This window comes from Crinia signifera, chromosome 1, assembly GCF_055691185.1.
Source record: "Crinia signifera chromosome 1, ASM5569118v1, whole genome shotgun sequence".
NCBI classification, from domain to species: Eukaryota; Metazoa; Chordata; class Amphibia; order Anura; family Myobatrachidae; genus Crinia; species Crinia signifera.
The window spans coordinates 310758499-310784036 of NC_139217.1; the positions used below are offsets into that span (position 1 = coordinate 310758499).

A 25538-nucleotide genomic window follows, 5' to 3' on the forward strand; every position below is an offset into this window, starting at 1 on the left:
GCAACCCAGTGACCACACCGAAAATATCCATGTATGAAGGAGGCTGTGATCAACAGTTGCCTGTACTCATTCACTAAAGGATCAAATCTGATAATAATGGGATGGCCCCATTTGTTTTTGTTTGTGCTGGCTTGAAATCCAAAACAGACTCTTGTTCTATAGAGAAAGACCTGAGTTATGCTGTGTACACACGGCTACAGTCTGCATGAGACTTTGACTATATAGTCAAAATCGCATCGGGATAGCATTCAGACTGCACAGGTTTTTGCAATCCCGATGCGCGCTCCCGTGGCAGCACAAATCGAAACCCAGATAGACAGGGCTGCAATGACTATATAGTGCAGATCTGCACTTGCGATTCGATTCCGATGCGATCTGAGCGCATCTGGATCGAATATCAAGCCTAATCAACCATGTGTACATACCATAAGAGTACCACCCTTTTAAATAAAGATGACCTTTTTATTAGCGTGCATTGATTATTTAAAATGTGATCAGAAGGGGTAAATTAGCTATACGTTCTAACCCATTTAAATTAAAAAATGTATCTAGGTCGATAAATAAGGTTCAGTGTTGTGATTAGCTTTTGCCTAATATGTTACACTGATCAATAGGGAAAACCTATTCTGGTTCATGCGTTCCCTTTAAAGCTTGCAGCTGGATGACATCTTCTGCACAAGCTATTCCTTACAGGTGTGTTCCAGTCAAGCTGCTCTGGTTACACAGGACTGCTGTACACTCCTATGTTATGAATAGATACTTGAAAGATATGATTGTGAAAGCACATATGTTATGACTCTTCCATTAGGGATGTTGACTTTAGCTGGGTGAATATTTGAGGTTTGCTGTAGAGTAAACCATAAAGTCAATAAGTTGTTTACTTTTGGGAGGATTCAAGTCATTTAGCATGTTATATCCTTTGGTTCAGCCAGCGATTCTTTGTTAGTGGCTGTGTAGTGCTGATGTAACACTTACCTGGGTTTTTTTTTTTTACTTTTTCATATATGAGCATATTTTCAGTCAGGAATTTACCTTGATTGATTTGTTTTTGGCTGGGGGTTGGTTTCTATTGATTCGGATTCTTTTTTTCTTTTCTTATTTTTAACGTGCTTTTTTTTATTCACCTCCTGGAAGAATGAAAAGTCTACAACTCCGGTTTCAAAATCTAACACCCCTACTCCAAGATCTGATGCCCCCACACCTGGCAGCAATTCAACTGGACTGCGGCCTGTGCCTGGTAAGCCTCCAGGAGTCGACCCATTAAGTAAGATATAGTTTATTTAATTGCACTTTTACATTAAACGGATGTAGTCATTGCCAATATTGCAATTTCCATTCAATTGAATGCTGTAATGCTTAACTCTGCACATAACAGCCCGTCAGAGTACATATACACACACGATCCCTACGCGTTTCTATGGGGATTCCTGTTAAAAATTGTGATGTCAGTGACCCTGGTGTGCCATTCTGGAAGAACGCATCAGTCATTGTTAGTATTTCATCTCGCGCCCTAGATCTAGAAGTGACCTTTCTATTTTTTTTTTTCCCCTTTGTTTAAACTCTTTTTGGAAAGTTGTGTATGTGTTTAAGCGTAGTTTAGAGAAAAAAAAAGCCTAGTTTAAATAAGTTGCTAAGGTAAAGGCTTATTGAATAATGCAAAAAATATGCATGTTACTTATTTTATGTGGTTGTACACAATGATTTACAGCCTAATTGTATACTTTCTGCATACAGCAGGTCTTAGAACTCCCATGGCAGTTCCTTGTCCTTATCCAACTCCTTTTGGTTTAGTCCCACATGCTGGAATGAATGGTGAGCTGACCAGTCCAGGAGCAGCTTATGCCAGTCTTCACAACATCTCCCCGCAGATGAGTGCTGCCGCTGCGGCAGCTGCTGCCGCTGCAGCCTATGGACGATCGCCCGTGGTAAGAACTTTATCCACTGGTCATGTATGCTCTGGATTTCTTTTATTCTATATGTTGCTTCTTTATGCGCATGTTTGTGTTTTTTAAAGGAAAATTCTACTTCTACAAAAACTAGGGTAATTTGTATGATCAGCTAATAGTATTTTCTGGATCAGTATATTGTCATTGAGACAACCTTCAGGATTTTGACACTACTAAAATGACACAATTGCCAAACATCGACCTACATATTAGCATAAAGCAGTAAGAGTAGGTTATATTTTTTGCTGTAATATTGATATACGTTTTAAAGCCTTCCAATCTATAGGTTTAAAAACCAACCTGGTTTTGCCTTGTAAATGATTGCAGATTTTAAAATGCATGTGGTATGACGGCCCGACAGTCAGGATTCCGGCAATCATCATACTGATATCGGAATCCTGACCACTGGTACTCCGTCATGGGGGGTGAGCATAAAGAAGTCCCTTGTGGGTTTGCCACACTGCGTAGAGCCTCAAGAGGATGAATAGCCTGTCAGTCGGGATTCCAATGTCGGAATATTGACAGTCAGGGTCCCGACTTTTAGGGGGTCGTTATCCGGCACCCTCAAAAATATGGCAATTCCCTGCAGATGTACTGCACCTCCAGCAAACTCTAACCCTATTACATATACCCACATATTTTTGCAATGGCTATACCTTTTTAGTAATTACTTCAAGATACAGTGAGCCACATGTACACCTGTCCTGTTTTACTAATACCCCTTTTACACCAAAATCCCTGGTCTTTGAACATGGGAGTTTCCAGGGTTGGACCCAGCTTCATACCCCATTTACACAGCACTGTGACCCAGGTCTGTGCCGTTTACACTGAACCTGGGTCAGCACTGCTTTTCCCTATGGATGACATTAAAAATGTCCATTTTAGGACTGATAAGCTGCCATCCAACCTTCCCTCAATGATTTAAAATAAAAATTAAAAGACATGGCTAGTTAGCATTGAAGAATGTTGGTTTGTTTATTTTGTCAAATATTTTTTAAAACGTTATATTCAGTGCCCAAGCATAGACAGCGGTATAAAAGTGCAGCATCACCCATGTGCTCTCCCCAGCCCCTTCCCCTGCAGCAGCAGACTGAAACTCCCATGTGCTCCCCCCAGCCCCCCCCCCCCCCCAAAAAAAAAATAGGTACTTGTTTCCTAGAACGGCCACAATCGTGAGTGATCGTGGCTCTTAATTAAGGGACACGATCCTCACGATGTGGCCGATTTTTTACAATTTTTTCCCTTTGATTGACAGAAATCGGGTCAATCGGTCGGTCGCGACCAATTAAAATCGGCCGCGATGCGACCGACCGATTGACCCGATTTTTCCATAGACTTCAATGTTAAAAAATCTTTTAACATTGAAATCGGGAGGATCTTGTCGGTCTTGTGCCATTATAATGGCACAAGATGAGATGGACTTGATTAAGTCCATCTCACATAGGGAAAAATGATAAAAAAGGTGAAATGGGCCAATATGACCCATTTCACATTTTTTATGTGCCCGCCATGACCCCACGATAGACGTCAACCCGAAGCGTGGCGAGCGCAGCGAGCCCGCGAGGGGCGGCGGTGCGCGTCCTCCGACCTTTTCATTCCCCTACTATCCACTAGGGCGTGGAGTGAGAATAGAATAGTGTGGCGAGCGCAGCGAGCCACCGAGCCCGAAGCGTGGCGAGCGCAGCGAGCCCCGCGAGGGGACGCGTATACCTGTGAAGTTATACGCGTCCCCTCGCGGGGCTCGCTGCGCTCGCCACGCTTCGGGCTCGGTGGCTCGCTGCGCTCGCCACACTATTCTATTCTCACTCCACGCCCTAGTGGATAGTAGGGGAATGAAAAGGTCGGAGGACGCGCACCGCCGCCCCTCGCGGGCTCGCTGCGCTCGCCACGCTTCGGGTTGACGTCTATCGTGGGGTCTAGCCCACTTAGTAACATTTGGGGGGGCAATTGAAAATAATCAGGTGAAAAAAAAAAAAAATCGGGTGAAAAATCGGTCGGTCGGATCGGTCGCATCGCATGCGACCAAATCGCATGCGATGCGATCGATCCGATTTTTTATCTTACGACCACAACGATCTAAATCGTTGTGGCCGTGCTAGGAAACAAGTACCAAAAAATATAATATAAATGATACTGCATCCAATTATGATTTCTGTGTGCACTGCCCGTATCCTTCCTGGCTTCTGTCATTTGACACTGCAGCGCACTGTGGAAAGGCGTCCAGCACTTCTGGTATCCTTTCAGCACTACCCGGATGTCCCAACCTGGGTTGGGACCATTTACACCGCCCACGACCCAGGTCCAACCAGTGTTCAACCCTGGTCAGGACCTGGGTAGGAGACCAGTGTTACTGGACCTGGGTTGGCCCCTTTTACACCAACGCTGACCGGGGTCCGACCTGGGTCCAACCTGGGTTATTCCTTGGTGTAAAAGGGGTATGAGTGTATTGCTAGAATTAAGTAATCCAGCTTTATCTTTAAATTGCTGATTAGAAAGACAATATTCTGCAGTTTAGTGAAGGATAGAGGTAGGCGATGGTACTGGTAATCAGTATATTACAGACCATATACAAAGCTACACTACTCAGAATGCATTAAATAGCATTTCTATTAAAGTCCTTTTCTTCTTTTCCAATAAACATTTAGGTTGGCTTTGATCCACATCATCACATGCGAGTTCCAGGAATCCCTCCAAATCTGACAGGAATCCCAGGTGGAAAGCCGTGAGTAGTTTTATATTGGTTCACTTCCCCTCATATATTTTACTCCCTGTATTTAATTGTAAATCAAGAAGCCCTTTTGTAGTTGTCATCGGTTTTATTTTTGTACTATCTTCTTAGAAAAAAAAAAAAAAGACTTGTAATCGTTTATGGTTTATGGCACAATCTGCAGATGCTTATTTTATATATCTTTTTGGAATACGTTGAGAAATAATTGCTATGTTGAACTTTAATAGATAGCTTCAAAAGGACAGTCAAGATGGATAAACGGAGTTGAGTGTAGCATAACACATTGGGACATATCCCATTTCCAGTGGTAATTTTCCATGAGTAAATGTATACCCGGGGATATTCAATGTCGGGTCACGACTGTCGGGCTGGCCGACAGCCGTGACCCTGTCATGTTCTCGGTCGGCTCTTCTCTCGTTTTGCAGGTGTGATTCAATGTCCCGTCTGCCGAGCACTGAGAAGGGGGCGTGTCTGCGAGAAGCGGCCGGAAATCATCGAGCTGTGGTCGGTCGGGAGCTCAAAAATTCCCGGCAATTCTGCCTGACTGCTTTTAAAGTTGGGCTTGTTTTGCCGAAAAGCCTGTTCAATGCTGTCTGGGAAGACCGCGTTGAATAGGCTCCTGCCACTATTTCCACCAGAGGGAAGCATGTGTAGCGGCTTTATCAGGGATTTTGTTTCAGTTGCTTCAGCCATGTCAGTCCCATTCATGCAAAAACAAACAGGATGCACTGAACACGTGTGTTCTCATTAAGAAGAAATGTTGGTACTTATGTTAGTTGGGCACCCACTAACACTCATGCCGACACTATCCATGTCGGCATGGAGTTGATTTATATAGTGTGGCGAGCCCCGCGAGAGGAGGCGGAAAACTAAGCAAATAGCTTAGTGGGTGCCCAACTAACATAAAAGTACCAATATGTTTTTTATTAAGGCAGTCTAAAAATATTTATAGTGATTTGTAAAAAAACCAGGAAAAAAAATCATGAAAATCACATGATTTTTGCACACAATGTATTGAATCAATATGAGAAGTAATAAAGGTGTGCTTTATTTAAAAGATTATGAAGGAAAATTAAAAAATTTAACTCATTGGTTTTTGCTGCATGTTTTCAGTATTATTCCTCATAGAGCCTCATGCCCGATTAGATTTGGTCTATTCCAGTTTAAATAAAAATAAATTTAATAATAGTTAGCCCTATCAGTTTTGTTTCAGTGAAGGCTATGTCTAGCATTTATTATTTTTACTGCAGCAGCTTTGATTATTATATGTGAAATTATACCTATTTCTTAGTATAATAAATTTTGTACAAAAAGTTTTACCAGTGTTTTTATTTCTTGTAATTAGTGCGTATTCATTCCATGTAAGTGCTGACGGTCAGATGCAGCCTGTCCCTTTCCCTCCTGACGCTCTGATTGGCCCAGGAATTCCTCGGCACGCCCGGCAGATAAACACTTTAAATCATGGAGAAGTGGTTTGCGCGGTTACCATCAGCAATCCCACAAGACATGTGTACACCGGTGGGAAGGGATGCGTCAAAGTCTGGGACATTAGTCACCCAGGAAATAAAAGCCCCGTCTCCCAGTTGGACTGCCTGGTGAGTGCCAATAATAATTTGTATTTTTTTTTTTTGTTTAATACTTTTTTTCTTGTCTTTGACATGTTTGCATTTTATTATGTGTAGCTATGATATTAGAATGTTTGTTTCTTTTCCACCTACAGAGCAGCTCATTTAGAAGTGTGGCTGGAAGACTACACTAGCTTTTTTTTTTAATTATTATAATTTTTTTATATAAAATTTAAAAAAAATTGTATAAGTTTATTGTCCCCTCTTTAGAGAGTAACACATTGATTCAGTATGTAGACCTATTTTGGAATTTTCTCAAATAAGCATGTGGAGGCTCATAGGTGGGTTAATACATCGCCAATAGCAAAATGCCCTCCCACTTAACACCTGCACTAAAAAGTTCTATTTAGGCATCATTGCCTATGCTCTTAGATTACTTTATGTGCAGGTAATGGAGTAACTACCACTTTAGGCAGGGCTATGTGACTGCTACAGGCCCTGACTCAACCTAAGGCCGGGTAAACCTCAGAACAATGTGGTCCTGGCTCATCCACCAGCTGATGCCTGATCTGTTGTACCGCCTGTATACACTGCAGAATGCAGTGGTATGATGGCACGATGTGTTATGCTTCATTTGGTAGCATGGCATCGTAACAATATCCTTTGACCAATCAGAAGATATCATGTACCACTTATAGACACACATGATCCGGCAAACACACACTGTATGATCCGGCCAGTATGTGATTCCAATTTGGCCAGAAACCTATCTTGCTAAGATTGTATAGGTGTGTGTGTGTGTACCCAGCCTAAAAGCCATAGTCACTGCACCTCCTAAAATAATTGTGGGAACACCACTGGTGACAACCCTACCATGACCATTTATTTTAACTGAAATGGATCTATTAGAATTCAGTTACAGTTTAGCTATATTAAATCTTCATTTCCAAATAAAAATAAAATAAAAAACATTTAATAAATACTGCTCGGTTATTAAAAATGTATCTTTGCAATAAGCCATAAATAGCTACACTCTTTGCTGGATAGTAACAGTTTTGATAAATTGAATAAAATCAGGGCATTAAATGAATGTGTATTCTGGGAAACAGCGGGGCATAATATTGCAGGTCTATATTTCATTTATTAGCATATTGGCTTTTGCACTGAACTATGTATCATGTAGAGCAAGTTGGCGGTGAGGCTTTGGAAAGTTTGTATTGACTTTATGGCTTAAGTATTTTGATGCTAATTAAGACAAATTATCTCACAACACTACATTTTGTAGATCAAGTTTAAGTACTTCCCTAATGTCATGCAATTCTCTGGCATTAATCCACTTTATCATTGTCATAACGGCAAATGGCTCATTAAAATCAGGAGGAAATGTTTGTGCGGTTTCCAATGTACTGTAGTGTGTAAACTGTCATCCATGAGATTTGTAGCTAGGGTTTATTTTTATCGAAGTAGAAATGAGATTTCTGAGACATCTAACCCTTTCATCACTCCTGTTGAGTCATATAAATCCGTAAAAACATTTGTATGTGAAACTGATGACTGCTCTGTATGTATTGTTGAATCTAGCTTTCACGCACTGATTTCACATGTCAATGGCTTTTTGTCTTTTACAGAACAGAGATAACTACATCCGTTCCTGCCGATTACTCCCTGATGGGCGCACTCTGATTGTCGGAGGGGAAGCCAGCACGTTATCCATATGGGACCTGGCAGCTCCTACCCCACGTATAAAAGCCGAGCTGACATCATCTGCTCCTGCCTGCTATGCTCTGGCTATTAGCCCTGATTCCAAGGTCTGCTTCTCCTGCTGTAGTGATGGCAACATTGCAGTGTGGGACTTACACAATCAGACGCTTGTAAGGTATGTACATTAGATTTGTGCACATAATTAGCTGCGCCCAGGTTGATATGGAGCCCACCTAGATTTGTGATTTTATATTCCTTCATTTTGAATACATAACACAAACTGCTCCACCAAGTATTATGCATTAAGTTGCATGTGTGTGTGTGTGTGTGTGTGTGTGTATATAAATATATATAATATATTTGGCATCCAGTGTTTTGTAATGGTGCGTGTCCCAAACTCGATCCTCAATGCATCCTTGCAGTCCAGGTTTTATAGATATCCATGCTTGAGCAAAGCAAATTAAATCAAAATCGCTTAGTTACTAACTAAGCCACTTGTGCTCAAGCTTGGCTGCCCACAAAATCTGAGCGGTTGGGATGGTTTAGGCAGGGCCATCTTTACGGCTTTGTAGGCCCTGGGCAACTTGATGCATTGTGGCCACTACACACCCATTCACGGAAATAAATGTAAGTAATAAATGAACCCTCCTGCAGTTCTGCGCCACTTGCTTCCATACATTGAATAGCTGTAGGCACTCGAGTCGACAATACCAGCCACCCACCAATCGGCATGCTGGCAGACATTCACTGTCTGAATGCAGGCTGGGAAGGAGGCAAATAATGCTTCCTGACTACTGAGTGTAATTCACAGTCAGAGCATCCAGGAGGCATAACCGGGAAGCTCCCGAGGCACCGGCCTGGGAAGCCAAAGCTCCCTGGCCCAGCCTACACCTCCTCAAAGGCCTGTCGATTCTAGAGACCCCTGGGCAGCTGCCCAGTGAGCCCATGTGTTTAGTTTGTGTGCAGCCACAAACCTATTATGCCTTTTGAGTGCCAAGTGAATTTGTCAAAATAGGTGTCAAAGGAAACCTTTGTATTCTTCGTAATGACCTGTAATGTTTACCTTTATATACCAAATATAAATTAGTTTTTTGTACACAACCATTTTTATTTGAATTTATCTAACAAATGTGATCAAAGCTGCTATTTTTTAGTGTATATTTTGAACATCTTTGTGATCCATTCCCTGTACTATTTGCCCCACTGAGCTTGCATTGTGCATGACCATGTAATCTACCAGTTAATGAGGTAAATTGGTCTATTAACTCTAGATATGAGTTTGTTTATAGATTATTTTTAATTAAATTGATTGCTTGTTCTACATGTTGCAAATAGCAGTCAAATGACCTGCTTATCTTTTGTGCTATCATTGGACTTCATGAGTATGCACGTTCACTCACTGGAGCTCTTTTGATGCTGTATGTTTGCCGCAAAGTTCCCCGGTGATAGCATGGCCGCTCCTAAGGAACGTGTCTCGAGCTGGCCCTGCATCCCAGCTTGCCACGTATGATGCGGTTTGAGCCATAGGGGTTCCACCTAGCATTTTACAGGACTTCAAGGATGATCTGCAACTATTTGCAATAAATAGATTAGTGGAATAAGAATACATTTTGTACAAAATGTTCATCAGCCCAGCCCAGTCTAGTCTATAGTATATTATTTTATTGAAGTAACACTGGCCCAGACACACATTAGCCTTGGATCACAGTCTGTAATGCAATCATTTAATTACATGTATCAGTGCTTTGCAACATACAACTATCTTCTCTTCAACTCGTTTGCCAATAAATTGGTTTGTATTTTTCAGTTCCGACGTTTGCTACATTTTGTGAATGTCTGCTCTATCATTTTAACTGGTGCAAATCAATGAACATACCAATAATTTTTCAGCAGTTAGGGCTTTAAAAGACCAAAACGGTATCACCTGATTGGTCTTTCCCTTTCATAGTATGATTGCCCTAAGTGATCAGTAACACCGACAGAAGAGGAAATTACATAGTGTTTGATTAGTAAAGATTTCTCTCCTTGCTCAGGTTAATGCTGATGGCTCAGGCACTTTAGCAAAAAAGGGACAGTCGGAATTGTAGGCCAAGGATAACGTACTTGGCATTACACATCATCTATCATCCGGTGCAAACCGAGTTTCTGCATGGGGGACCATATTTTTCTGACCATAAACTAATTTCTGAATTCATGCACAAACTGAACTCCTAGGCATGAATAAAATTAAATTAGTTTGGAAATTGTAGGCAACGTGTGGATAAATCAAATTAATATTAGATTGCTTTATTATGTAAATTATGTGGATATTACAATATTAGATCTAATACTGTTTTTTTAATATGGCTAAAATACATCAAAGGAGCTTTTTTTTTTTTTACTTCTTCAGATAGGTCCTTATTTATTAAGTGTAAGATGGAGCAAATATATTCAGTGTAGATGGCATTATTAATTTATATAATTAAATGTTAATGCACTGTGCAAAAGGAACAAAAAATCCTTGTACTGCACTATGTGCTATGACCTGGTGCGCAAAAAAGGCACAAAGTATGTGCCTTACCTGGGAAGGGGGCATGGCCTTGCAACACATACCCGTTTTCAACAATTTGGAGGCATGCCCAGAATTTCTTGTGCATTGCCGACTCCTACTTTGTAACAGGAGCCTGGTACTGCAACACACTGCTCTTTTACTGTGCAAGAGTCTGCCTTACTGTGTCACCCCCTCAAATATCAGACTGTATCATTCTATCTAGCCTGCTGCGCTAATTAGGACATGTTGACAATTTTACAGTATGTCGCAAATTATATAGTATGTGTGCATGTATGTAGATATGAGGTGTCAGTGTGTGTGTGTAGCGCAAGTCCTTTTTAAGTAGTGTGTAGTGGTATAAAAATTCCCACATCCTTTGGTTCATCACTCAGGCATAGTTCTATACTGGTTCATGGAGCTGTATGTGAGAAATGGTTAAATTGAGAATAAAGAGAGACCTGCTGAGAGATTTATGATGATGGCAGGCTAACATGCTTTGAAATGGCTAATCCCACTAGCTCCTGGATGTTCTAGGTCAGCTCAAACCTGTTTCTTTTTTCTTCCTCCTCATTTGATGTCCTAGTTGATAAGAGGGAAGTAAAACTGGTTTTATACCACTGAAAAATATGCCAAGTTGCCATGCATATTAAATCATGTTTTATCTCATTTTACATAGAAATCCTTTTTTCCCAATAGCATGGCTCATTGACATGACTGATGAGCCCTCGAAAATTCTAATTATCCCCCCAAATTAATAAGATTGCCTATGGTCAGGACTATAAGTTCAGGTGATCTTTCTGCCGATGAACATCTGCCTGCTTCTTTCTGCCTATGAAAATCCCTTTCATTTTCTTAATGTAGGGCAAAGATTTTTTTTTTTCTTTCTGAAAATGAAACCTGTTTTAATGATATCATTTTTTTTATAAATGCATTTAGGGCCTAATTCAGTGATTCTCTGATGTTTTTAGATCCTTGCATGTGTAGTTCTGAGATCACAATGTTGCTTGCAGTGGCCACATGCTGCTGGTGTTTGAGGGCAGCCATAGGCAGCGTTCCAGAAACAAGGGCATGACCTCAGAGACGGTCACTGGCTTCAGAAGCTTGCTTTAACAGCACATCTTAAGTAACCTGATGGTTATTTAGATGTCCGATGTTCAAGCAGTTAATCTGATGCATACAAACACAGCGGCGCATCACAGAAGCCTGTAGTGGGCGTATTCTAACCGTCATTGCCTCAGGCGGCTGAATCAGGCCGTAAGAAATTTGTCTTCCTTATGCAGTTTGTGTCAGGCTCCCACTGAACAATACATTTTTTTTCATTATTAATATTCTAATAATGTATAGCTCTTAACCATTGGCTTTGTGTTAAATGCCAGTGGCACCACATGTAAACCGCAATCTTATGTGACATACAGTGGTTAGTGAGCTCTTGTGGTTGCAGGGACAGTGAGGGCACTCTTTTAAACCCGGTGAACTTGCTTGCGGTGAACACAAATAGTCATAGGCAGCACTACAAAAGTCCTGTTGTAGCACAAACACTCTGCGCCTCTGCACCTGAAGAGCAGATGAGGAGTAGCCGTGGGTTATGTTTTTACATAGGAGGCCAAAACCTCCTTTCAAAGGGTTTGTTTTTTTCCTGGCATGTGTTCTCTGAAATTATATATTGGGATAATACTGAAAAACTCTATGTACTGCCATAAATTCAATTTGCATTTTTGGGAGGGGGGGTTCAAGTTCTTGCATTATTTGGCTTGCTGTCACCAACTTATAGCCCCTTTTTAGGATGCAGTGAAGTTAGGCTTGCATTCGACTCATGTCTGTGTCCCTCATGACTTTGACGTTCATTGTTTTCATTGTTTCAGTTATGTATTTAAACCTCCGTGATTAGACTATGCACACTTGCGCGGTGATCAGGAATTCCCCTTCAGTAGTTTTTGTTTGATTACCAGATACTCTGATGCTGTATAAATTTAAGGTTGTAAAATCAGAGGGGGTTTGATTGTGTTCTCATGGCGATTCAGTTATTTTTGTAGACCATCTGTTAGAGATTGTATTCTAAAATGTAGTACTGTACATCAGTTTTTATATAAAAAAACTATTTGGAACATTGTTTTCATTTTTCTATACTAATGTTTTAGTTTGCACTGCTCTGTAAATGATCTCCATTCTCAGAACATAGACAGCAGTTTTTTTCTTTTCAGTTTAGATTGCTCTAATGCATTTCACTTGTCTAAATATACTGCTATTTAAGTGACTGTAGCAGATTTGTATATACTTGCGAGATCTTGTGTGAAAAACCCCTTGAGCTTTTGAGTTACACAAGTCGTTTTTGTGACATAAATATAGCCATCTTTGTTCTACGCGTGTACCAAAATGTGTCAATATTTCAGAGTTGCAGCACCTTCTGCTTGGAGAGGGAGAGCAGGGGCAGAAAGGTATAGGCGGAGTACAGCAATTTGTTTTTACAGTTTCTTATATAGCGCACACATACTGTATTCCACAGCGCTTTACAGTAAATATTTGAACATTCGCATCAGTCCCTGCCCCAGTGCAGTTCACAGTCTATATTCCCTACCAATTGTAGATGCACACACATTCACTCTTGTGTTAAATTTGTTTGGAGCCAAATAACCTACCAGTATATTTTTGCGGCATCTACATCTTCATGTGTGGACCTTCTTTTTTTTTTTTTTGTGGACTTTTTTTTTCTTGCGTGAGGACTGTTGGTTTTTTATTATTTTTTTTTCTGTCTACCTAATGAGCCACAATCCCTAAATTGTAGCACTTTGTATACAGATTCAGAGAGGTAAAATTACTAAGATGGGAGTTCTACTTAAGATGGGATGTTGCCCATAGCAACCAGTCAGATTTTACTTATTTATTTAGCACCTTTTTAGAAGATAATAAATAGAATCTGGTTGTTATGGGCAACTTCCCATCTTCGATAGAACTCCCATCTTAGTAAATTTACCCCAGAGTCTCAAACACAGATATACAAAGGTCACATATTCAATTAACATCCTAATCATGCGTCCTAGTTGATAAATAAAAAAAAAAATCCTGATAAAAATATATAACGCAGATTCTAACGGTCCCGACGTGCCACACCTGTTTGGTGTGACTTAAGCAAAGGTGTATGGGGACAAACCTGTATCCAATGGATGTTCTTGAAAGTCACATAAATATGGTCTTTCATACAGTTCTTCACTACTGGTCTAACATTGCTGTTCGGTGTGATGCGTCAGACCTGTCTTTCTGACATTTTGCAGACAAACTTGGAATTATTGTGAAGCAGCAAATTTGCTAATCATGTTTTGCTTGTGGTCATTGTGCACTTACAGGATTGTGTGTCATGTTTAGCATGTGGCATAACCAGATTCTATTATTTAAATCTTCAGGGTGTTTGGCACCTGGGAACAGTATACAGCAGAGCTACAGCTGGTGGCTTGAGAGCACATACATGTGTGGGAGGAGGTGTGGGTGTGATGTCTCCATGGTCTGTTGCCAACCAGTCTTATTTCTTCTTGTGCCAGCGTCATTAGAGACATAAAAACATTTTTCTTTTTTTCTCAATGTCTGCTGCGAACGGAGCAGTATCTGATATTATGATGAAGTTAAGATATTGGGGGATTCAGGGGTAGAGTTTTAAAAGCTGGCAATTGCAGTAAATTGTATTCTACAAAGCTAAGGAAACTATTAATGATCAAATAAGTATAAATAACTGAATTCCTACTTAAAGAAGAAAGCTGTTTCTGTGTATGAGTACACCATAATATATCCTTTAGCTTGTCATCATTTGTTATGACAAGCCTGCAGTGATTGATTGATTTGTTTGTTGTTTACGATAGGAAGTTTGATAATACTAATCAGTTACTGTTGTGGCACATGTCTTTTATATTTACATCCGAGTATTTGGATTTTTATGATGATAATAAAGATGTCTGTTCTCATCAGACAATTCCAGGGACACACAGATGGAGCCAGCTGTATTGATATTTCCAATGATGGTACCAAGCTCTGGACAGGAGGTTTGGACAACACTGTGCGATCTTGGGACCTGCGCGAAGGGCGACAGCTCCAACAACATGACTTTACATCACAGGTATAATGACATCAACATGTCCTGGGAGGTTTACCCTTAAGGTTACTGTCATCCACAGCTTCCATAAATGGAAGTTTTGAAAGCACCTTGGTTTTAACCAATATTCTCTGTGCATTAATTAGAAAGACATCTGCCGTACTCACTGGCACTATTTATTTGAAGGATTTATACATTGCAAAACACCTTTTTAACATTTTTTTTTCCTTTTTGTTTCTTAGTGGATGTTTTTTTTTATTTTATTATGGTATACCCTTTTATTTCCAAAGAGGCTGATTTATTTCATAGTGTAATACACCTTCTAAAGCTGCATATATACATTCAGGACTTGGGGGGGCATACACATGGGTCGCTTTTTTCCCTATTTCCAAGCGATCTGGCTAGAGCTCTTAAGGAGCCCACACACACACCGTTGCCGGCGGTGCTGTACGATGGGGTGCGCGCTCCCGCGGCACCTCATCGTACAGTACAAAAAGTATGTGCTGCACATACTTTTTGTACTAGCCTTTTCTAGCATAGCATCGTATCGCATGCACATCATATGCACAAGGCATACGATGCGATGCTATGTGTGCTAGTTAAGCCCACAACGCACGCTGGGATCGGTGCGTGTGTGGGCTCCATTAGAAATGAAGCGCGGATCTCATGTGTATTCCTCCGAGCGACGGCAATGTGCAGCTTCACGCATCAGTACCGCCTGACTGCATCATGACTACATGTAATCAGATCACTAGTGTTCTCACTAGAGAACACTGATTAGCACAGATCGCTCACCACACAACGCTGGTGTTTAGCATGTGTGTCAGCAATCTTTGCTAAACTAGATTGCTCAGGTGTATTTTGGAGATTTAAAAGTGTAGTTGTTCAAAATATTCAGGTTGGTAACAGAATGTAAAAATTTTAATGATAATACACTATGATTGTTTTAGGGATTGACATGTAAACCTTATTTTCTTAACCAGATACATATGTGGCTGGGAATAACACTGAGTTTTTATTTGTTCCCCTAAATGATTATAAATAAAGCTTCTGATTATTTATTTTCTTGTACTATTTACAGATCTTTTCACTGGGATATTGCCCAACTGGTGAATGGTTAGCGGTGGGCATGGAGAACAGCAATGTGGAGGTGTTGCATGTCACCAAGCCAGACAAATACCAGCTACATCTTCATGAAAGCTGTGTACTCTCCCTCAAGTTTGCCCATTGTGGTAAGTTATTTGCAAGTTTTGCTTGATGGATGTGATTCACTAGAACAGGCCACTCTTCCCTGGTGTACGATGCAGATGCCAAAGTGTTGATTTCCTCCTCATGAATTTTACAGAGGATTACAGGGGATAAGGTGCTTATTGTAGAGCCACTGTAACTCAATTAAACCGTTACCTTAAAGGGCCTTTTACCTTTCGTTGCAATAGCTAGTCATTCAAATCTCTATTTAAAATGAGAAACCATGATTCTAATGTATCTCCACTTCAGACAAATCATTTCAAAGTTACCCTAACTTCTTTAAACACATCATTTTGGTGCAGTGTGATCGCTGATTAATGCACGTTACCACACAACACTGGATTTGAGCATATACAGCAGCTAAATAAACAATAGCTAGTAATCATGCTAGGCTGCTGGTAGGGCGTAGAGTTGCGGTGGCAGTATGCACATGCAGCGCTGAAAAGGGCTCTTAGCCGGCCAGGTAGAGGGTGGCACAGCTTTGCCCGGCTGCCGTCAATGATGGGGATATGCCCAGAACCTACGATGATTTTAATAGATGCTGGGTGCCACTAAAAGGGTATGGCGTAAAACAGCCTAGCGATAAGACTAGATACCTATAGAAACATGACTCACAGGTATAGCAGAATAAGGTTTACTCAAACATGAGAAGGAATCTACAAAATAATTCACAAATTCAGACATGTTTTAGTTTACCGATCAGCCATAACATTAAAAGCACTGACAGGTGAATTGAATAACATTGATTATGTTACAATGGCACCCGTCAAGGTGTGGGATATATTTGGTAGTAGGTGAGATGTAGGTTATTGAAGTTGATGTGTTAGAAGCAGGAAAATTGGGCATATGTGAGAATCTGGGCTACTTTGACAAGAGCCAAATTGCACTAGTTGGATGACTGGATCAGAGCATCTCCAAGAAAGATAAGGTCTTTGGCGCTAGGGACCAGGTGCTGTATCTTGCTCCCCTGCAGCCACCGCAAAAGAGGATTGCCACCCTCTAAAAGCAAGATACAAGAAAGAAGATTGCAGGGCGCTCAAGGGTGAACAAGGAATAAGCAATTTATTAAAACAAAACACAATATTAAAACAATAAAAAAACAATCAAACAATGCATTTAAAATCACACAAATGGTGCACCATTAGATCTAACTCTGGGGATTAATCATGGCCAGAGGTTAGGGATTGGTTCCTATTGACTGTGCATATTGTATTGTGCTGTGCAAACTGACATCAAGTGGAGGCAGGACGGACACTGTCACCAAGTCACCAGACAGAAGTCCTTGCCCTCCGCATGCACGGGCACCAACAGAACAGCGCCATTTGACACTGGTCCTGTACCTACTTTGTAAGTTCGGATTTGAGAACTTTAAAACCATTTTGGACATTTGCCACCATATTCAGTAACCATACTGGGACTCAAATACCTCAAATTTGAGGAACCAATCCCTAACCTCTGGCCATGATTAATCCCCAGAGTTAGATCTAATGGTGCACCATTTGTGTGATTTTAAATGCATTGTTTGATTGTTTTTTTATTGTTTTAATATTGTGTTTTGTTTTAATAAATTGCTTATTCCTTGTTCACCCTTGAGCGCCCTGCAATCTTCTTTCTTGTATCAGAGCATCTCCACAACGGAAGGTCTTGTGGAGCTGGTTCGGTATGCAGAGGGTACTACTTACAAGCAGTGGTCCAAAGAAGGACAATTTGTCAATAGTCATTAGGTTCATGGATGCCCACGGCTTATTGATGTGTGGGGAAGGAGGCTAGCCGGTGTGGTCCAATCACACAGGAGAACTACCGTTGCACAGATTGCTGCTAAAGTTAATGCTGGTTGTGATAGACCTGTGTCAGTACACACAGTGTAATGCAGCTTGCTGTGTAGCTGCAGACCTTTCAGAGTACCCATGCTGACCTCTGACCACCGCAAAAGCACCTACAGTACATAGGCATGTGAGAATCAGAACCGGACCATGGAGCAATGGAAGAGGACCGGATGCTCTTGCATCATTTACCTGGGGAAGAGAGATAATAGGATGCACTATTGGAATAAGGAAATGTGATCATTTGGATAAGTTCTTCTAGGAAATGTTGGGTCCTGGCATTCACGTGATTGTTACTTTGACATGTTCCACCTACTTATACATTGTTGTAGGCCAAGTACACCCTCTATGGCAATGTTATTCTTTAATGGCAGTGGCCACTTTCAGCAGGATAATGCACCCTGCCATACTGCGAAAATAATGCAGGAGTGGTTTAAGGAACATGACATAGTTTAGTTTGCTAGATTATGTCAACACTTAAAGGCATGGAGGCCTGACCTCACAATTTACAGGACTTAAAGCAATGCGAAATATGTATGCGCTATATAAGAAACTGCTCATAAATAAATATCTCTGCTAGTGTTAGGGATGTTTGTTTTTATTCTTTTGCTGGAATTGCATCCTAGACACAGTACATTGCACTTGGATGTACAATAAGACTCTTCTGCTTGATTTGACAGGCAAAGCGTATGTATGTGTGTATATGTATGTATGTGTGTGTGTGTAACGGCCACTGCATCGTATCACTTGATTTGCACAAAGATGTGTTGCTTATCAAATTGATCAGAAACGTTTTCTTGTACATCCTAGTCCCATCGCTTTGCATCTAAGAAACCATTTTGACTAAAAAAAGAAGCCCTATACTAGCAGTGTACCGCACAAACTGGCATGCCTAGGGAGGCTGTTAGGTGTGACTGCAGCAGCGTTGCTGTATGAAGACACATCTGTACATGCCTTGACAGGTCAAACAATATGTTCGTACTTATCAGCTCAGCCATTTTCAGAATACCTAAACAGAATATCCTTAGTGACCCATTTCCGTGTCAAATCTCCACCTTTATCAAACAATAACTCTGCACAATACATCATTGTTATATGAATATTTGATGTGTTTTTTTTTTCACCTCTGATGCAACAGAAGTATTCAATGTGTGTAATTATTTTCCTAGTTATGTTATCTTCTTGCCCTTAAACCCCTATTGCTATGTGCTAGTTGTTTATAAAACACATTGGTTCCTACGGGATACACAGCTACACAAGGAGCGCAGTTTGTATGTATAATAATTCCTTTCACCGTGTCTTATTTAAGAACAAAGGTCACAACCATGCAGGAAACTCCTAAGAATTGGTCTAACATAGATAACCATGGTTCTTGCTTTTGTTTCTAGGTAAATGGTTTGTGAGCACTGGAAAAGACAACCTTCTTAATGCATGGAGAACACCCTATGGAGCTAGTATATTCCAGGTAAGGCTTTTTATCTGTTTCTAGTTGTAGTAACTGTCTAAGACCTGTCATGTCCAAACAGAATTTTGTATTGAAGGTCCATCAATAACCAACTTAAAGTGTTAAAAATCTGTTTTAAGATAAACATTAATTGAAATAGTCATAGATGGGTACTAATGCCATATTTTACTGCGGTCGGTCAAATGTCTATTGCCCACGATGCAAGACATTGTTTCAGACATTAATTATTAATATATGAACTTTCAAAATACACTTTTTGGCAACAGATATTTTTACGTTTTATTCCTGCTAGCTTTATTTTTATTACATTAACTTGAGACAGAGGAAGTGAAAAACACAGTAGTTTTCCTCCACTTGCGTATAAAGCAAGTACAAATATGAACTATGCATTGCACTGCCAAGCCATTGTTACAAAATATTTGCTATTTATAAACCTGCATTGTGCTGCGATTAACAAGAAGATCTCGGGATGTAATACTTCAAAGCTTGATACGGAGACTCTTCTCAGAATACTGTATTCGGCGTGAGAGACAAACAAATTTGCTGTATTTCCACAGTTTTAGTTCCCGGGGGTTTAGATCTTTTTCGTTATTTAAAAAGTCATTTTTAGGTGAAGACTTAAAGGTAGCCATGTCTAGAAAACACATGGACATGTTTTTTATTGAAAGCTTCTTTGTAAATTTGCATCAGAAAAGTGTGTTTTTGTTTTTTTCAGTAGACTTGGCAATGCTCAGTGTAATGAAATAGATGTTCATTTGCAATGTAGAATTGTAATATAAATCTCTAAAAACATTAGGTTTTTAACAAATGTGGGGAGATTTATCAAAGTATAGAGAGAGATGAAGGGTCAACCAATCAGCTCCTACTTGTATTTTTTCAAACAGCCTAAATGAGGCTGATTGGTTGGTATCTCTCCACATCTCTGCAAGTTTAAGCACCGTACACACGGTGAGATATTGGCTAATGGCCAATTTTGACTATGCACTTTTGACTAGATGTACAAGCGATTTTGGCTAGATGCACTGGAGATTTTGACTAAGCGATTTTCTCTAACTAATGCTAGTCTATGATCTTGTAAAAATTGCTATGCCTACACATCTATGTTAGGAGATACTGAGCTAGCATCGGTCTGAGCAGGAAAAACACTAGGAGCTTTTGGCTAACCTTCTAGGAGATTTTGACTATATAGTCAAAACCTCCTGCCAAGATCTCATAGTGTGTACACTTCTTAAAGTCTTAATACTGCCACTTATATTTCTAGGACAGAATCTTAACTTCTTGCTGTTCATTGTTTATCCGTTTATCTTTTCCCACAGTCCAAGGAATCGTCATCAGTGCTGAGCTGTGACATCTCTGTGGATGATAAATACATTGTTACTGGATCAGGGGACAAGAAGGCTACAGTCTATGAAGTGATTTATTAGACACAAATTCAGGCTGCCAATGGGACGCTTACTAGTAGCACTTTTCTGTAAAATAACTTCTTTTCGAATTAAGGGCCTGAAATATCCACTACAAGAAGTTCTTTCTTTTTTTTTTTCTTTGCCAAATGCGGTCCTGGGATTACCAATTTGTTCTAAACGCTTACTAGAAACTTGAAACCAATTTTTTTCTGATAACGTGTGGATGAAGCACCGGAAGCCTGAACTTAAACTTTACATTGGACTCAAACTATTGGATTGTGTATTATAGTTGTACCATATTTATTTTGTGTAAAGAAGACTTTCTAAAAAAATTTACAAAAAATTAACTCCATTTAAGAGAAGTGGCCTGTCCTGGCCACGAGAATGAAGGTGAGTCTGGATTTTAGGTTGGTTTTATTGGTGGGAAATTGAACTTCCTTACATCCTAGATGAATGTTTTAATGTTTAATAACAATGACTGATACATTTTTGCCTTTCGTAATATCCCCTTAACGTAGGATTAGGCAGCAAAAGAAAAAAAAAAAAAAAACACTCTGTTAAAAGTGAAATGAGCAGTTTAAATAAATTATGGGTGGTATAGATTTCCATATGTTCTTAGGTATAGGAGGTTAGGGCAGTGAATGATACATTGTAAATGTGGCCATACATACTGTCTTACAATCACGATTGTGTCCAACTTTCTCTTCAACTCCCCGGCAGTGGTGGTTTTTGGACATACAATGTACTCACAATCTGTCATACAATCCGTCAAAAAATCAGTCTTACAACCAGTTGAGATTGTACGATTGGGTACAATATCTTTCTGATGTATGGGGGATTTCAGTCCGTGACTATTATATTAATTTATAAATTATTTGTGTTTTTTTTTTTTTTTTTAAGAAAAATATAATCTTTTGTATTAGCTGGAGTTTTAGAAAATACATTTTTATATTGAATGCAATACTTTTGTCTATAGATGGCACGGTTAGAGTGCTGATGGGTGGTTGTGTGTTTTTTTTATTTTTTTCTTCTTGACAAGTGAATGTAGGAGAGAGAAATCTTTGTGGAAATTATTCAGATACCTATGCAGTGCTCACTGCTGCCCTGTCAGATAACTATGCTGGCCTTTTCCCACCTAGCTTTCTCGATTGCTCTGTTATTGCATCAGCATTTTCACCATAGACATCCGTTTGATTTTTTTCTGTCTCAACACTGTTGGTTTAATGAAGCTGGTATGTGGCAGAGTTAATGTTCAAACAATCATGTGTAATGCAATGGCTAAATATCCTGAATGAACATATTTAGACCAGCTCCTTGTATTATCTGGGAGTGGTGGTCAATGAGTCTGGCTCTTTTAAAATGATATTAACTATGAGCATTGGTTTGACCACATATTATAAACTGTGCTAACCATATTCTAAGTAAAGTAAAGAGAGTAAAACGTCAAAGCTTTTATCAATATATCTATGATCATATTGCCATATGATCCACTTTAAATATACTTATTCTGTATTCAGCTACTCAGAAGACCTACTTAATGACACTGATATTAATAAAAAAATTTTTTTTTTTTTTTTTATAAAATGCTTGCGATTTGTTACGGATTTATAACCTACCAGTTCAACCAGAGCATCTGCTCATATTCTACTATGAGACTTGCCCCTTTGTACTTGTCACTTTCAGTTTTAAAGTTTCTTTAACACCCATCTTGGCTGTGAATGCTGTTTACTCAGATTTCTTGTAAAGTCCCTAGATTTACAGTGCAAGATAGCAGCAACCATATAGCAAGGGCTAGTGTGGAGCAGGCTTTAGTATGAATGCGACAATACTTCAAATTTGTACCTACTGAAATGTAGAAATATCTTCTAATTTTAGAGGCACATATTTTGCACCTTTTTGTAGAGATGTTTTTGTCCAGGCAACTAGTCAAATGTAAATAAGTTTAAAAAAAAAGGCAAAATGCCAGCTATAAAAAGCTCCTAATATCACTATCCTCATTATTGGCTGAAATTAATAATGAAATAAAGACTGCCCAGTTATTTTGGAGAAAATGATCACTTGCAATTTAATAGAAGATATGGTTCTAAAGGGGATGCGGTTAACATTTTGGCAGATGGGATGTCAGCAGTCAGAATACAGATTTCGGCATCCCAACTAGCAGCAACAAGACCGGTATCGGAATACAGATATTGATGAGGATGGCAATGTCATCATAAGAATTAGGCCAGGGAGGTGGGGGGGGGTGGGGGAGTTAATTTAGGCACTAGTGGGTTACTTTGGGTTATGCTGCACTAGTGGTGTTGGAGTGTTAGGGGAGGAAGGGCAGGGGAAAGCTAAGTAAAAATACCGGACCTGTTGAGATTCCATGCATCGGGGTACTGGTGTATGTGGTCTGGTCGCTGGCATCCCACTGCTGGTAATCCAGATGTATATCTTCTAAAGTGGTATGAGGTTTGATTTTAACATTTGACCCCTTCAAGTTTTTCAGTTTCCATTTATACCTAGGCCCTCAGAATCTACATAGAAAGTAAAGAGTAGACCCTTACATTAAAGTGCACCATTACTAAACTAAGATGACAGCAGTGCTACTACTAATTATGTCTATATAGGATCCTTCTTGTGTTGGGTAAGAAACTGGAGGAGTAGGAAGCTAGTTTATTATTAGTGATGAAGATGGATTGCTACCGCTAAAGAGTGCTTCTAAATCTCGACCAATGTGAAAAGATAAACCATGCAATCTAACAAATTTTCCTGTTTAATTATTACTATTGAGTTGACTAGTTTTATATAAAGGAAATGGCATTTGAGTCTGCTGCTTTCTGTATATGCACTACCTATGAAAGTGTTGTGATCTGTAAATATATGCAAAAATGTGTCCATTTTTCTTAGTAAAATGTAACCGTACAACAAAAGCATTTAAGACCATGTGAACTGTTTGGTCATTAATGCACATGCAAAGTAAATGAAAGGTTACATTTGTATTAGACAGTAGTTCTAACTTCTGACCTTCCCTCCTCCCAACTAACTACAACAAATTCCCCTATGGCCCATTCAATCTTCAGTTAGAAAAACCACTGCTGTGATGAAAGATTCTCATACTGGTTATTACCGAGGATTAGAGGCCAGTAGGGGCAGCTAGCGCACAAAGGCCACATTTCAGATGTGTCATGTCAGATTGCTACTGTGTTATGTTGTATTTCCAAAACAAGAGAGACACGCCAGGCTACAATTATGTAAATATACAGCCTTCATAATGTCTAATCATTTTTAGCCTGTGTCAAAATATATTCTGTTGCTGGCAGTATTGCTCTAACAAGAGGGTGTAGCTTACGTCTAGTTGTTATACAACAGTCGAAGGTCCTCATTGCATCACTGCTTAGAATTTTATTGTTTAAAATAAAAATTAAGCTTGTCATAATGAATTTGCATGTTGTAGTTAAGGGTGGGTGAGGTATTCAATCTTGGTCTATATTTCCAATAGGTAGAAATACCGTCCGTGACTAGACGCTACAGATTCGGCTCTTTGAAAAGCCAAATCTGCATTGACGGAAACCGATGCAAATTTTTTGTGGCGATTTCCGCCTAAAAAGATGTCGGAAAGGACATTTCTTTTCCGGCTTGCACAATGTTTCATGAATTATAAAAAACGTTAAATAGTTTCAATGTGAATTCGACCTATTATAGGTGAAAACTGTTGATACTTTTGGAAATATAGTCTGGGAATGAATACCCCCATGTAGAATTATAAATGTCCCACTGATAAACCTTAGTATTGTCTAAAACCTAATATAAGGTTTTAGGCAATACTACTTTAGGCTTATGATTTTCATATCTACTAGAACTGTTGTGACCATAATATGGTTGTATAGAGACCAAATTGAAAGTAATTTCTCATTATTTTGCAGACAAAGCCTAACTTCGCCCAAGCAATTCAGCCTTTTCCCTCCTGGACACTTACCGAATGTACAGCTTACAATGGATTTTATGTTGTATGCTGTCATTGCTGGTTCACTGAATGAGATGTGCCACAACAAACCCAAAGGGATTATTTTCACCATTGCTTAATGGCAACCAAGAATGGATGACATACGAGGAGATGCAAACGAATGTAACCCCTCTGCAGAAAGGATCTTCACATTTTTACTTCTTTCCTCAACGTCCCAAATCTGAGGCAAACTGAGCCGCCACGCCTCATACAGTACTTTAACTTTTTATGTCATTGTTGCTGTTTAATTATTATGTGATTCTTTTGTATTTTTACTTTGTTATTTTAAATGCTTTAAAGATTCTTAAAGTCTGTGGATCTGCTGATGTACAGTGCCTTTGCTGCTATGGATCAAAATCAAAAGGACATTGTAGATAAATTTTACCGTATATGTAGAGAATACTTAATTTCCTACTAGAAATCAATACTGAAAGTTGGACTGTCTTACTGAAGTTGCAAAATGTGGTAGCAAAAAATGGTGTTTTAAGTACACAGTGTTTGATGTCATTAACAGTTTCGTAATAATCTACAGTGTAGAAAGATTTTGATACTAAATTGTGTCATTGTACATACTGATATAACATTGTTGATCATAAGTACATATATAATACTAGATTGTTTGTGCATTCAGACTTTTAAGCATTAAACTTAAGTAACTTCTAGTTCTTGTTTTCTGTGAATGCTTGCTTGTTAGCCAGAATAATGCTACCAATAACCTACTTCAAATAATCAGTCTTTACACTGTGTCTTTTGGACACATAACTGAATTGGAAAACTCGTCCATAAATTCTCCAGTAATTGCACTTTTTTCCTTTTGACATTATCTGGAACATCTCCCAGGGAAATTTGGGTCTTAATTTTTTAATTAGCCTACTTCATTAGACTCCATCTGGACACTACTAAATCCATTCGCTCGAAATTGTTGAAGTGGCTTAAAATTTTGTGTGACAGAAGGTATACGTCAACGAGAAACTGAATCCACTCACATCATATAATATAATTGTATCTTTAGCCAAAAATATGATGAAGGGTTTTTTTTTTGTTTTGCTTAAAAGGATACAATCTC

The 25538-nt window shown here is 39.4% G+C and overlaps 1 protein-coding gene across 14 annotated transcripts in view; it reads left to right on the forward strand.

Annotated features, from left to right (window-relative positions):
- Positions 1 to 25134, forward strand: part of LOC146079053 (transducin-like enhancer protein 4) — a 113622-nt gene extending 88488 nt beyond the window's left edge. For 6 of the 14 annotated variants that reach the window (XM_083186160.1, XM_083186150.1, XM_083186151.1 and 3 more), the window contains 10 exons: positions 1135 to 1264; positions 1735 to 1925; positions 4592 to 4668; positions 6020 to 6269; positions 7868 to 8115; positions 14425 to 14572; positions 15630 to 15780; positions 19008 to 19084; positions 20401 to 20877; positions 24393 to 25134. In XM_083186160.1, the coding sequence (XP_083042286.1) occupies positions 1135 to 1264; positions 1735 to 1925; positions 4592 to 4668; positions 6020 to 6269; positions 7868 to 8115; positions 14425 to 14572; positions 15630 to 15780; positions 19008 to 19084; positions 20401 to 20508 (1380 nt within the window). In that variant the 3' untranslated portion in view covers positions 20509 to 20877; positions 24393 to 25134. The remainder of the gene's footprint in view (positions 1 to 1134; positions 1265 to 1734; positions 1926 to 4591; positions 4669 to 6019; positions 6270 to 7867; positions 8116 to 14424; positions 14573 to 15629; positions 15781 to 19007; positions 19085 to 20400; positions 20878 to 24392) is intronic. The other 8 variants (XM_083186152.1, XM_083186154.1, XM_083186161.1 and 5 more) reach the window with 5 other exon arrangements.
- The last annotated feature ends 404 nt before the right edge of the window (positions 25135 to 25538 follow it).